Source organism: Bufo gargarizans, chromosome 1 (assembly GCF_014858855.1).
Source record: "Bufo gargarizans isolate SCDJY-AF-19 chromosome 1, ASM1485885v1, whole genome shotgun sequence".
Classification (NCBI taxonomy): Eukaryota; Metazoa; Chordata; class Amphibia; order Anura; family Bufonidae; genus Bufo; species Bufo gargarizans.
Window position 1 is genome coordinate 575,815,774 of NC_058080.1, and position 15,022 is coordinate 575,830,795.

Consider the following 15,022-nt stretch of genomic DNA (forward strand, 5'->3'; position numbering starts at 1 on the left):
TTTTGTGTTTGTACCAGGGGTCTAAGTACATTGCCACCAGGTACAGGTCCTTGACCTTTATGCTTTTTATATGGGGGTCCCTCTTCAAATACATGAGCATGAAGGCCCCCATTTGCACTAAATTGGAAGTGGTGGAGCGCCCTGGCTTCTACTTATCGCCCAGGAGAATGTCGTCCTCGGTTTCCTCCATCCAGCCACAGACAACAACAGGGATCCCCGAAAAGTTTAAGGCCTGCTCTTCTTGTTCCTCCTCCTCCTCCCCCCAGCCACCATCCTCCTCAGACTCCTGCTGACTTGTCTCGGAGTAGCCCCCCCTGGGAATTCATTCAGCATTGCGACTTCCTCATCTTCCAGCTCCTGCTCCTCGACGGCTTGATGAATGACACAACGGAATGCACGCTCCAGAAAGAAGGCGTCCTGGCTGTGACTGACCAATTGGTGATCTCATGGTCTGCATGTGTCACGCATGAGCAGCCACTGGCCTGGTGAAAAAAAAACAAGCTCCCCAGAACCTGTCCTGCTGCAGAGTTCGTACAGGTACGTTTCTGCTGGAGCAACCTATCAAGCATATACAAGGTGGAGTTCCAGCACGTCGGGCAGTCACAAATCAGACGTCTGACGGGCAAATGGTGTCGCCGCTGAATGTCAGCAAGGCGAGCCATGGCCGTGTAAGATCTTCTAAAATGGCCAGAGATTTTCCTGGCCTGCCGCAAGATGTCGTGGACCTCGGGGTATTTGGCAACAAATCGCTGCACGACTAAGTTCAGGACGTGTGTCATGCACGGCACGTGTGCCATTTTGCCCTGTTGTAGTGCGCTCAGCAGATTGGCACAATTGTCGCAAACCACTTTACCAACTGTCAAATTGAGCGAGGTTAGCCACTGATTGGCCTGTGACCGCAGAGCTGAAAGGAGTGTAGGACCGGTGTGGCTCTTGGCTTCCAGGCACAACAGCCACAGCACAGCATGGCAACCTGGCACGTCTAATGGGTTCTGGGGAGCTTGGGGGGTGCAGCGGAAGAGGCGGTAGCAGTGGAAAAGGAGGAGGAGACGAAGGATGGAGTAGGAGGAGGAGAAGAAAAGACAGGCCTGCATGCAATCTGTGGTAACATCAAATTCACACGGGTGCCACGGGTTACATGCTTGACGCCCGTCAAAAAGTTCACCTAGTGGGCAGTAAAAGTTATGTACCTTCCATGCCCGTGTTTGCTAGACCACGTGTCTGTGGTTAGATATATGGAGTGCAAGATGTGACCATGCATGGTGGATGGCTTGCTCCAGATACATTTGCAGTCTGTTTTTTGCCTCCTGTGCACTGCGAGTTCTGCCTGCTTCTCCTCCCTATCTATGGCTCCGTCTCTCCCTCTGAACTCCCCTCTTCTTCCTCTCTTGTGGGCACCCACGTGACGCCCATCGACACGTCATCATCGTCACCTTCACCACCACTGAAATTAGAGATCTCGGAGTAGGCAGCAACAGCGGGGACCACCCTCTTTGGGCTGATATGGGTACTGTAGTCAGACCGCTGGGTGGCGGCTGTTGCTACCTCCTCTTCCTTATCTGATGCCAATAATGGCTGCGAATAGGTAAGGTCTGGATGGGAAAATAATTTGTCTGACTCGAATGGCAGGGCTATAGTGGTGGCGGTGTCTTTGGGGGTGCACACAGCAGAGAGTAAGGAGGGTGCAGATACAGAGGATGAGGAGGGTGCAGAAGCGGAAGGCTGAGTGAGCCACTCAACCAACTCTGGTGCACCCTTTGAAGTTATCGCACGCGCCTTCTGCAACTTCCCACTTAGGCTCCGTCCTGGTGTATCTGCCCGACCCCTACCATCCCTGCGGAACGGTTTGCCTCTTCCTCTGCCTGTCATTTTCTAAATGACCCTCTGCCTAAGTCCGTAGAGAAGAGCAGCATTTGTGGAAGAAGGTATATCGCAGCCCTCAATCAGTAGTTGGTGGAAAAAGGTATATAGCAATAGCACCCCTCAATCAGTATTTTGTGGAAGAACGTATATGGCACCCCTCAATTAGTATTTGGTGGAAACAGGTATATGGCACCCCTCAATCAGTATTTTGTGGAAGCAGGTGTATCGCAGCCCTCAATCAGTATTTGGTGGAAGAAGTTATATAGCAATAGCACCCCTGAATCAGTATTTAGTGGAAGAAGGTATATGGCAGCCTTCAATCAGTATTTGGCGGAAACAGGTATATAGCACCCCTCAATCATTATTTGATGAAAACAGGTATATGGCACCCCTAAATCAGTATTTTGTGAAAGCAGGTGTATTTCAGCGCTCAATCAGTATTTATTGGAACAAGGTATATAGCAATAGCACCCCTCAATCAGTATTTAGTGGAAGAAGGTATATGGCACCCCTCAATCAGTATTTGGCAGAAACAGGTATATAGCACCCCTCAATCAGTATTTGGCAGAAACAGGTATATGGTACCCCTCAATCAGTATATTGTGGAAGCAGGTGTATCGCAGCCCTCAATCAGTATTTTGTGGAAGAAGGTATATGGCACCCCTCAATCAGTATTTGGCGGAAACAGGTATATGGCACCCCTCAAACAGTATTTTGTAGAAGCAGGTATATAGCACCCCTCAATCAGTATTTGGCGAAAACAGGTATATAGCACCTTTCAATCAGGATTTTGTGGAAGAAGGTATATTGCAGCCCTCAAGCAGTTTTTTGGGGGGACAACAGGTATATCACACCCGTTGCAATTAGTTACTCCAATAGCGTTTGCCCCTCTATCTAGTTGCGGAATCGCAGCAGAACCGCACACAACTGCTGCACAATACAAATACACTATAATATAATTTCTATGTTAGAAAGTATATTATAAGTAGATCACACCCCTCTATATCACACCTATCTATAGCACACCTATACCAGTCCTTAAAAGGACTTTTATGGCCCTATTAACTAGCGTTTGGTGTCCCTAACTGTCCCTGCTCCAAAATGCAACCTTTCCCTACACTGGCAAAACACATAATGTAAAATGGCTGCCAGATCGTGTTCTGTTGAAGGGTTGGGGGGGGTGTCCATGTGCTGAAATGTCTCAATTGGCTGTCCTTTCCCACCTGATGGATGTGTCATGGGTCAAAGTTCGGCGCTATGCCAAAAAATATGGCGCGTGCGAATATCGCCATATGTTCGCATGTTTGGCGAATCGCAAACTAGCAATGTTCGCTGCGAAATTACCGCCGGGCGAACCACAAGGCCATCTCTAGTGCCAGGTAGTGATCCATTCTGTACTGCAAGTGAAATCAGATGTCACATCCCAAACCTAGGATGGCAAACAGTGTCTACACAAACCATCCAAAGGCATTTGCACGACACTGGGCTATGAGCTAGATATAAATGTTCCATTTACCTCACGACAATGGATGCTGGAAGGGAGGTCTATCCTCTTCAGCGATGAGTTCCGCTTTTGTCACGGATGCAATGATAGCTGTAGATTGGTCTTGAGATCATATGGACAACACCATGAAGAGGCTTTTACAAGGGAACGTCACACTGGTCTTACTCCCAGGATTATGGTGTGGAGTGGTATAATGTATGGTAGCTGGATCCTCCAGTCTTCATTTCAGGTACACTAACAGCTCACACTTGTCTCTCGTCGAGCACATCTGGGACATTATTGGTCGGCAATTGCAAGTGGAGCAGCCAGCTGCGGATCTTGATGATTTGTGTGCCCAAGTGCATTCAGCATGACAGAACATTCCTCTGCCATTAATAACCTCATTGATAGCATGCCAAGGTGTGTAAGTGTGTGTATTTTTGTGTGTGGCATTTTTACCTGATACTAAATCTTAATTCATATTCATACTCAAGACATATGAATGTAGAGCTCTATGTTACTGGCATGATTAACCGTTTCCTGACATCTGCTGTACATGTACAGTGGATGTCAGTGCTTTAAAGATGGTGCATGCTCTGGAGCAGAGTGAGCCGCATATCCACCAGATGTCTGCTGTTTCACACAGCAGACACCCAGGGCTATTGTCTATAATCTTCGATAACGCAGATCACAGACATTTAAGCACTACGCTCAGATGTTTGGTAAAATGTGGGAACGTCATCTGGGAGCTGAAAACCCGTGCTGTGCTCCCAGGGCTGGAACTTCTTTCCCTCACTGAAATCTGGGAACGTATTACCGAGTAATGATAGACCTGAGCCTGTGCAAGACTGCTTTTCCTATCACATGTATAGATGTGTTTCAGATGGCAGCACTGCATTAGAGTATATTGAATGTACTTCACTAATGTATTAAATCTCATTGGTGTGAGGAAAGGTCAATTTGATGATCACACGTTCATGTCCCCTATGGGGGGCAAAAAAGTTTATAAAAAAGTAAAAAATAATAATAATATATATAAAAATTTAAATCACTCCCCTTCTCAATAATAAAAATTTAAATAAACAATTTGAAGTACCTGCCATCCTGTGATAGTCCCTCCCAGCCCCCCCCCCCCCTTCCTTCACACACACACACACCATGGTTTATCATTGCTCTTTCTCCCCTGTTTGTTCTATCTATTATCTATGGTTTCCTGCCTAACAACTTCCCCAAAACCGCCTACAAGCCAGTGTAGTGAATATAAGCCTAGTGTGTCAGGCTTCTCTCATGCTTTTGTTTTTGCATCAACCCTCTTTATTCTCTATAACATTGGCTTTTACTTGTTATCAATGTTACATGTTGAAAAACCTTCAATAAAACGGTTTGTAAAAAAAAAAGTTAATAAACTAGGGCTGCAGCCAACGATTATTTGAATAATCGATTAGTGTCGATAATTTTATCGATTAATCGGGAAAAAACACCAAAATGACAAAAAAAAAGGAGTTTATATGATTTTTCTTGAAAAATGATGTTCAAAGGCCATATTAAAACAAATTTAGGAGTTACATAATTATTACAATTTTGCATTACAATGAAAAAAAGACAAGTTATGGGGGATCTGTGCATGACACTGTTATGGGGATCTGTGGATGACACTATTATGGGGGATCTGTGGATGGCGCTGTTATGGGGGTGATCTGTAGATGGCACTGTTATGGGGGATCTGTAGGTGACACACTTATGGGGGGATCTGTGGATGGCACGGTTATGGAGGGGATCTGTGGATGGCACTGTTATGGGGAGGGGAATCTGTGGTTGGCATGATCTGTGGATGGCACTGTTATGGGGAGGGAGATCTGTGGATGGCACTGTTATAGGGAGGGGGATCTGTGGATGGCACAGGGCCGTTTCTAGGGGCGGGCGGGACGGGCGGCCGCCCGGGGCGCTGTCAGCAGCAGGGGGCGCCCGTTGAGGTGTAAAAAAAAAAAAAAAAAAAAAAAAAATCGTTATGAAGGTAAATGATCGGGCGGCCGGCCGGCGGCGCCCCTCATGCTGAGCCTCCTGAGCGGCCGGCTCAGTGCTGCGCAGCCTGCCTGCGCTGCAGACTGCTGAGTTGTTAGTGTAGCGTGGCCGAGCTCTGTTCGGTCCGGCCCGGGGTACAGGAGCATTTGTTTCTTGTACCCGGCCGGACTGAAAGGAAGTGCACACTAAGTGAGCACTTCCTGTCAGCCGGGTACAGGAAACAAAAGCTCCTGTACCGCGGAGCGAACAGAGCTCGGCCACGCTACATTAGAGGTGACAAGGGGGAGGAAATGAGAGTGAGGGGGGGGGAGTAGAATGAGACTAGTGACAAGGGAGGGGGGGGGGGAGTAGAATGAGACTAGTGACAAGGGAGGGGAGGGGGGGGGGAGTAGAATGAGACTAGTGACAAGGGAGGGGGGGGGGGAGTAGAATGAGACTAGTGACAAGGGAGGGGGGGGGAGTAGAATTGAGTACTAGTGACAAGGAGGGGGGGGAGTAGCATGAGACTAGTGACAAGGGAGGGGGGGGGAGTAGAATAGACTAGTGAAAGGGGGGGGGAGTAAGAAGATACTAGTGACAAGGGAGAGGGGGGGAGTAGAATGAGACTCGTGCCAAGGGAGGGGGGGGGAGTAGTGAATGAGAGTGACACGAGGGGGGGCGAGAGTAGTAGAATGAGAGTGACAAGGGAATTGGTCAGGGGGGGAGAGCGAGTGACAAGGGAGGGGGGGGGAAGAGCGAGATTGACAAGGGAGGGGGGGGGGAGAAGGCGTGACAGGAGGGGGGGGGAGAAGAGAGTGACAAGGGAGGGGGGGGGGGAGAGGAGAGTGGACAAGGAGGGGGGGGAGGAAGAGAGTGACAAGGGGGGGAGGGGGGGGGAGAGAGAGTGACAAGGGAGGGGGGGGAGAAGGAGTGACAAGGGAGGGGGGGGGGAGAAGAGGAGTGACAAGGGAGTCCGCAGAGCCAGACCAAGAGCCAGAGACCAGATCATCTAATTGTCCTGGTGGTAAGTAGACAATGCAATATGTGTATTATTTAATTGTTTAGTTATTAATACTACATTTTGCGGACCGCACATTGCCGGCACTAAGAGAATATGCCTATTCTTGTCCGTTATTGGGGACAAGAATAGGACATGTACTATTTTTTTTCAGGTTCGGAATTGCGGATCCGGGTCCGCAATTCCGGATCTGATAAGGGGGGGGTGCCAATTTTTATCTTGCCTAGGGCGGCAAAAATCCTTGCAGCGGCCCTGGTCAGACTTACTGACGTCACGCGCCTGCTCCTCCCACTAGGCGGCGCAGGCGCGTGACATACAGTGACTGAGTGAGCGCCGCACTGCCTGCCTGTTACCGCCCGCCCTGAGCCCCTGAGCAGTGCTGATGCCTGCTGTGAGGCGAGTGATGGTCTGGGGGGGGGCATTAATTACAATGGGGGGGAATTAATTACAATGGGGGGAATTAATTACAATGGGGGGGCCACTGTGGGAGACATGAAAATGGGGGCCACTGTCACTGTGGGGGACATTAAGTTTAATAAGGATCACTATGGACATTATTTAGAATGGAGGCTGCTGTTGGTGTCATTACTCATTATAACTGTATAATGTCTGATAGGCCTAGTCCTGAGCTGAGTTATATTACCCTGCCCATGCCCTGTATAATAATGTACCCATCCCTGATACCCCTAAGGCTACTTTCACACTAGCGTTCGGGCGGATCCGTTCTGAACGGATCCGCTCATATTAATGAAGACGGAGGCTCCGTTCAGTACGGATCCGTCTGCATTAATAACTTTAAAAAAATTCGCAAGTGCGCAAGTAGCCTGCGCGGATCCGTTCAGACTTTCAATGTAAAGTCAATGGGGGACGGATCCGCTTGAAGATTGAGTCAATTGGTGACATCTTCAAGCGGATCCGTTCCCATTGACTTACATTGTAAGTCTGAACGGATCCGCACGGCCAGGCGGACACCCGAACGCTGCAAGCAGCGTTCAGCTGTCCGCCTGTCCGTGCGGAGGCGAGCGGAGCGGAGGCTGAACGCCGCCAGACTGATGCAGTCTGAGCGGATCCGCTCCATTCAGACTGCATCAGGGCTGGACGGCTGCGTTCGGGTCCGCTCGTGAGCCCCTTCAAACGGAGCTCACGAGCGGACCGACGAACGCTAGTGTGAAAGTAGCCTTAAGTTATATTACCCCGCTGGAGTAATATAACTAAGGGGTATCGGGGTACATTATTATACAGGGCAGGGTAATATAACTCAGGACTAGGCCTATCAGACATTATACAGTTATAATGACATCCACAGCAGCCTCCATTCTAAATAATGTCCATAGTGATCCTTATTAAAAATAATGTCCCCCCCAGGCAGGCAGTGCGGGCGGCGGCGCTCACTCACTGTACCGCCCGCACTGCCTGCCTGTCTGTTACCGGGGGGGGGGGGGGGGGGCCGAGTTTTTTTGACACTCGCCCTGAGAGAAATTTTACCTAGAAACTGCACTGGGATGGCAGTGGTACTGTTATGGGGAGGGGGATCTCTGAATAGTACTGTTATGGGGAGGGGGATCTGTGGATGGCACTGTTATGGGGAGGGGGATCAGTGGATGACACTGCTATGGGGGGGGATCTATGGATGACACTATATAGCATCGTATGCTATATGTGTCATCCACAGATCCCCCCCTCCCCATAACAGTGCCATCCACAAATCCCCCCTCCCCATAACAGTGCCATCCACAGATCCCCCTCCCCATAACAGTACCATCCACAGATCCCCCTCCCCATAACAGTACCATCCACAGATCCCCCTCCCCATAACAGTACCATCCACAGATCCCCCTCCCCATAACAGTACCATCCACAGATCCCCCTCCTCATAACAGTACCATTAACAGATCCCCCTCCCCATAACAGTGCCATCCACAGATCTCCCAATACACCGGCCACATCAGTATTCAGACTATTCCTTAACTGGCAGTAACTTTTACTTGAACTTTAAATCAGCGCTATGATCTTTATTACCTTACAAATACAATGAAGCTCTAGTAACAGGCAGAGCAGGCAGCGGTGTAACGTCACTCACTCATGTGACACGCCTGCTCCGCCCACTTTATGAATGACGCAGCCGCGTCACGTGAGTAAGTGACATAACGCCGCCGCCTGCTCTGCCTGTTACCGGAGCTTCATTGTAAGTTAGTAAAGATACGTTAATTTCAAGTTGAAGTAAAAGTCACTGCTAGTTAAGGATCCTGACCGCCCGCTCCCGCCCCGCATAGCAACAAATCGGCCGATTATTCGATAACGGGATTCGTTGACAACGAACCCCATTATCGAATATTATCAATAACTTTGATTAATCGTTGCAGCCCTAAAATAAACCATACAAAAAAAAGACCATAGGCATTGCCACATCCCAAAATGCCTGAATTATTACAATATCATTGTATTTATCTTGTACACTGGATGCTGTAATAGAAAAAAAATAACAATGGGCGATTTGCAGTTTTTGGGTTGATTCACCTCTTTAAAATAATGTAAATAAAAACTGTGAGCAAAAAGTCATACACACCCCAAAACGGTATCACTGAAACCTACAGTTTTGCCCTGGAAAAAAAATGAGCCCTTCACAACTCCATAGCTCCACACTTTAAAAAAAAAGTTCTAGGGGTCAGAATATGGTGGTGCAAAGGAAAACATTTTTTTCCAAAGTTTTTTTTTTGAAAGTAATAAATACAAGAAAACATATACAAATGTGGTATTGCTGTAATCCTACTGCCCTAGAGAATGACAGTAACAGGTCAGTTTTACCACATATGGAATTTTTTTCCCAGCTTTCTACCACATTGTATGCAATATTAGGCTCCTTTCACACTAGCGTTCGCTGGTCCGCTCGTGAGCTCCGTTTGAAGGAGCTCACGAGCGGACCCGAACGCAGCCGTCCAGCCCTGATGCAGTCTGAATGGAGCGGATCCGCTCAGACTGCATCAGTCTGGTGGCGTTCAGCCTCCGCTCCGCTCGCCTCCGCACGGACAGGCGGACAGCTGAACGCTGCTTGCAGCGTTCGGGTGTCCGCCTGGCCGTGCGGAGGCGTGCGGATCCGTCCAGACTTACAATGTAAGTCAATGGGGACGGATCCGTTTGAAGATGCCACAATGTGGCTCAATCTTCAAGCGGATCCGTCCCCCATTGACTTTACATTGAAAGTCTGGACGGATCCGTCCGAGGCTATTTTCACACTTAGCTTTTTTTTTGCCATTTTAATGCAGACGGATCCGTTCTGAACGGAGCCTCCGTCTGCATTATTATGCGCGGATCCGTTCAGAACGGATCCGCCCGAACGCTAGTGTGAAAGTAGCCTTAAATGTATAACTTGTCCCACACAAAAAAACAAGCCCTCATATGGCTTTGTGGGCGGAAAAATAAGAAAGAAGGAAAATAGCTGCGTCAGGAAAGGGTTAATATATGCACGTAACTCATATATGCTTGTACTTATATGGTTTCCGATATGTTGAGGACTAGTACTCTTGGAATACTTTACATTTTTTTGTGGTTTGCTGCTGCTTATTGTTATATCAGTCCTGGAGTTGGATTTTAGAAAGTGTTCATGTTCAGTTCTTGTTGAATTAGCTTTCCAGGGAATCTGGTAAGCTCCATTAGGAGGCGTGCAACCCACCCCATGGGCGTGACAAAAGCTGGGCTGTCATAGTGTACTGTTGCCATGGCTACCACTGCTGCTGTTGTGTTGTGTGTAGCTGCATGCTAGATAGCCTTGTGTTGCTGCTGTTTGCTAGCCAGATACTTCAAATCGGGTTCGCCTAAGTTAAAAATTGTCATCTTCACAGAGGAGGTTTGTATGTTTCTGATGTCTGTATAATACTGATTTGTAGGAATGAAGCAATAATATTGATTTCTATGGGAATGGTATGTAGATACATTTTAGCTCAGACAGACTTGGGTGCCTACTAAATGCATACTACATGGCAACATATAACAATCACAACAGTGAAGTCTGGACAGTAGAGAAGATGCAATCACAGTCGTGCAGTGAGGTGCCGCAGTATTGGGAGTCAGTTTACCACTGCTTGATATTATTTACGTTGTACTGTATCATTCAATTGCTTTTCACAACTTTTCACAAGTAATTGGAGACCCTGTGCAAAACGCGATGGTAACATTGTTGTGTTCTTTAGCGCTGAAGAGATGCAAATCTTTCCATTATACTTTTTCTATGTAGGCTTCACTCCTGATTTTGCTTGACAAATACTAACCCAAATACGCAAATGTGAAAGACCTACCCCCCACCCCCACCCCCAAAACCAAGATTTGTGAATACAGCCCAACAGTCCTCACTCAGCACATTACATATTGGCCCAGATTTTCTAATGTTTCTGCCTCTTAAAAATTTCTAAGGGCTCATGCAAACGGCAGGTCCGCAATATACAGGCATTGGCCATTAACTCGAATAAGTCTTCGATCCGCAAGATACGGCCAAAGATGTCAGAAGCCCACGTAAACACTACTAAGCGCTTCCATGGGCTTTCAGGTCCATGCTTCCGCACAGCAAAAGATAGATGTCTTATCTTTTGCCGGATTTTGTGGATTGCGGACCCATTCAAGTCAATGGGTCCTCATCCGCAGCACGGAGTGTATACGCCCAGTGCCTGTGCATTGTGGACTGCTACTTACGGTCCACAACACAGGCACTGAGCCCTTACGTTCGTGGGAAAGTACACACCACCGCAATTTATTCTTTCTTCTGATCCGCCAAAATAAGGAAAAATAACAGATCTTGTTAAAAAAAAAAAAAAGGATCGGTTGCATCAGTTAGGCACATTTGGCTTCCGTTTTTAGCCATTTCCGCCTTAGATCCATTTTTTAGACTGAAAATAGTAATGCTAGTGTTGTTTTCAGACGACTGTATTTGGAATCCGTATATAGCCCGGATTTTATGTACTGGAATCCGCTGCTAATGTTAATGAATAGAGCTATTCACATGGGCGTATAATTTCCGTCAGTATTTGAAATCCACAGCATGTCCAAGTTTTGTGCATATCCTGATTAAATACTGAAGCAATACTGAGAGAAATACTCATGGTATATCATCTGGAATCCGTGCGCAATCCAGAGCCAGAATACAGATGGATTTCAATACGCTCGTGTGAAAGCGGCCTCAGGCTGGGTTCACAGGTGACTGATTACCTTCGGATTTGCTGTTGCGGATTTTCGTGTGGCAAACCTGCAGCATTGTCCAGAACCAGCAAAGTGAATAAAGGGACATTCACACAAAGGATTTTAGAGTGCAATTTTGCAGCGGATAGCAGCGCCAAAATTCAGTGGGAAACCCTTGACAGCCGCGTACTTTCTGCCTCTCAAACATCTCAATGGGAGGCAGAGCTGAGGATCACAGAGCGGGACATGCTATTAGCTCAGTGCTGCCTCCCATTGAAATGAATGGAAAGCAGAAAGGAAGTGACCGCCTGCGGGTTATCTGTGGAATTTTGGCGCAGCTGTCCACAACAAAATTCCAATGTAAAATCCGTTGTGTGAACATTCCCTAAGCATTTAGCAATTTTCAGTCACACATGACAGAAAATATCCGCAGCAGAAGCTGACCTGAGGTACAGATTTTAGATCTGCAGCATGTCAATTTATATCGCGGATTTCATTGCGGATTTCAAACTTTCCAATGCAAAGAATTAAAACCATTTCTAATCTGCACTTTTTTCTGCAATAAAAGCGCATCATTTGGGCAGAAAATCCGCAGCTAATCAGTCATTTGTGAACCCAGCCTAAACAGAGGTGCAAATTGGCACAATTGTTGTAAAAAATGGCGCAACTAGAGTTTCTACACTTTTTTCAGACTTAGCCTACATGCACACGAATGTGGTTTGGTTCCGCATCCGAGCTGCATTTCTTGCGGCTCGGGTGAGGACCCATTCACTTCAATGGGGTCGCAAAAGATGCAGACAGCACTCCGTATGCTGTCTGCATCTCTTGCTCCGTTACGTAGCCCCGCAAAAAAAAATAGAACATGTCCTATTCTTGTCCGTTTAGCAAAAAATAGGATGTCATAAGGGCGACATTTTTTTTTTTTTTGCGGATCCGCAATTTGCGGACCGCAAAACACAAACGTTTGTGTGCATGTAGCTTTACTGTAAAATGGGTTCAGGACTTATTGAAAAGGGAGGTAGCTATATGTAAAAGGCCGTTGTGCTACAATTCTGGTGTAAAATTCTGTCTCAAAATAAGCCAATCAATAGTTGAGTTAGACTGCAGTGATAATGTGCCGGTATATGCCACGTGACCATTGCAGCCAGACACTGGCCTAGCGGTCACATGCTGTATACAACTGAGGCCAGTGATTGGCTGCAGAGTGGATAAGCTATATGAACATGTCAATGCTGCAACCCTAGCTGCGACTGGGAGGCTCGTAGTGGCGGCACTGGAAGCAGCAGATGACTATATATTCTTTTATCATTTTATGAGCCTTCATGCCTGGGAGGATATTTGTCTATAAACTGGGCAAACTCTTTAAAAGTAAGGTACATAATTATTTATAACAGGGGTCAGCAACCTCCGGCACGCCAGGTGTTGTGAAACTATATCTCCCATCATGCACACTTGCTTGGCTGTTCTCTAAAATCCCACACAAGTGGAAGGAGCATGCTGGGAGTTGTAGTTTCACAACAGCGGGAGTGCCGAGGGTTGCTGATCCCTGATTTATAACATAGTTCTTTAGATGCCCTAATGATTATTTTTAACCAGTACAGTTTGTCAAACAAATGGCCAAAGTTTTGCCTCCCCTTTTTTTCAGACCTGGTCATAAGAGCCCCTGCAGTCAATTAGTATAAACAGCATATGTGATTGTGATTTCAGGTGCCGATGCCTTTTGTAAAATATCCCAAGAATGTTGAACCACCATGGAAAGGTTGGGACAGAAAAGCAGAGAAGTCTGGCCTGAGGCACACAGTTTACAGTGTAAATGGGGATCAATACACAGGGGAGTGGCTTAATAACCAAAAGCATGGTGAGTTTACCCCCCTGCCCTATGAGGTGTATGGAGAATTGTACAAAAGCCAATGTAAAGGAAAATAAAGGTAATTGTAGTCCAATTTTATCCATGTTCATTTTTTATTTTAATTTTTTTCAAACGTCAGGCAAAGGCACTTATGTATGGAAAAGCTCCAACACCATTTATGAAGGAGAATGGAAATGTGGCAAAAGAAGTGGTTTTGGGACATACAGTGTGCAAGACCCCAATACTGGAGAATATGTAAAGGTTTATTCTGGATCCTGGAAGAATGACAGAAAACATGTATGTTGCTTCTATTTGTAACACAAGAACGTAAAATGGAAGGGGGGGGGGGGGGGCGACATTGAGAGAATTGTTGACATTGGCATCAAGGTTTCCTTTTCTGATATATCTATATTGGATTTTTTTTTCCCCCAGTGGCGTAGCTATCGGGGAAGCAAGGGAAGCGGCTGCTTTGGGACCCGAGCTGAGAAGGGGCCCGGGAGCATCAGCAGGGGGGGGGGGGGGGGGATCAGGGCCCTATTAAATTCTTTAATACATTTTTTTATTTATTTGGCTATTCCAGGGCCATCTTTAATATTGATTGGACCCTGGGCAACCCCACAGATCATCCCCCCACCCCTCTTGTACTTGTTCCGCTGATCCGCTCCGTACTTGCGGGTGGCGCGAGCATGAGTTCAGTCACTTCGTTGCGCAATCACCGGTCTCGGGGGATCACGTGGGATCATGCACCGGAGGATGGCATTGCACACCGAAGTGACCGAACTCATGCCCGTGCAGCTCGAAGGAGTCCCGACATGGTTCTCTGGCAGTGGCAGGGCAGCTGGAGATATTCACTTCCATTGCTTTGTGCGCCGCTGATAGTTTAGCTCCCTAGTTGGGTGGTATGTGTGTGTAGTGTATATATGATGTATTTATGTATATTGTGTATTTATGTATATGTGTGTATGTATATGTAAGCATGTGTTGTGATGCCACGTGCCCGCCGTTGAGTTGGGAACCTGTTAAAAATATGAATCCCATCCCCATGTATCAGATATTGATGACCTATCCTGAGGATAGGCCATCAACAGTTGAATCCCAGAAAACCCCTTTACAATGTGTTTCATTTGCATTTCTATGTAAGTCATAAGCAGAAGGGTTAGAACTATAAGGACTAAGAAACTAACAGCTAATCTTTTAATTGGTTAATTTTTACAGGGTTATGGGACTCATTTCTACACAGATAAAGAGTATTATGAAGGCGACTGGAAAGCTGGACAAAGAAGTGGCTGGGGCAGAATGTACTTTGCTAATGGAGATATTTATGAAGGAGAATGGCGTGAAGATAAGTATTGTGGCAAAGGAATGCTACGATTAGGTACATGATATTGTTAATATATAAGAACTCAATTCTTAAGATTTAATTACGGTAGATCAATCAGGTTATAACATTTCAACACATCTGCTCATACTGTAATCTGATACAAAAATATCTATTGGTAAATGTTCAGCTAAGGCTATGTTCACATCATATTTGCGATGTCCGCTTAGTGTGCACACCATGAAAATCTACCTACATACCAGGGGTGTAACTATAGGGGAAGCAGGGGAAATGATATACAGTGACAGTATAGACAGCGTATAA

At 46.7% G+C, this 15,022-nt stretch overlaps 1 protein-coding gene across 3 annotated transcripts in view; it reads left to right on the plus strand.

The window, feature by feature from the left end:
- The first annotated feature begins 404 nt into the window (after nucleotides 1–404).
- MORN3 (MORN repeat containing 3) overlaps nucleotides 405–15,022 on the plus strand; it is a 36,364-nt gene continuing 21,746 nt past the window's right edge. The window contains exons 1-4 of one of the 3 annotated variants that reach the window (XM_044275741.1): nucleotides 405–537; nucleotides 13,239–13,389; nucleotides 13,520–13,677; nucleotides 14,596–14,755. In XM_044275741.1, the coding sequence (XP_044131676.1) occupies nucleotides 13,245–13,389; nucleotides 13,520–13,677; nucleotides 14,596–14,755 (463 nt within the window). In that variant the 5' untranslated portion in view covers nucleotides 405–537; nucleotides 13,239–13,244. Of the gene's footprint in view, nucleotides 538–6,317; nucleotides 6,372–10,096; nucleotides 10,210–13,238; nucleotides 13,390–13,519; nucleotides 13,678–14,595; nucleotides 14,756–15,022 lie in introns of those variants that run through there. The other 2 variants (XM_044275740.1, XM_044275742.1) reach the window with 2 other exon arrangements.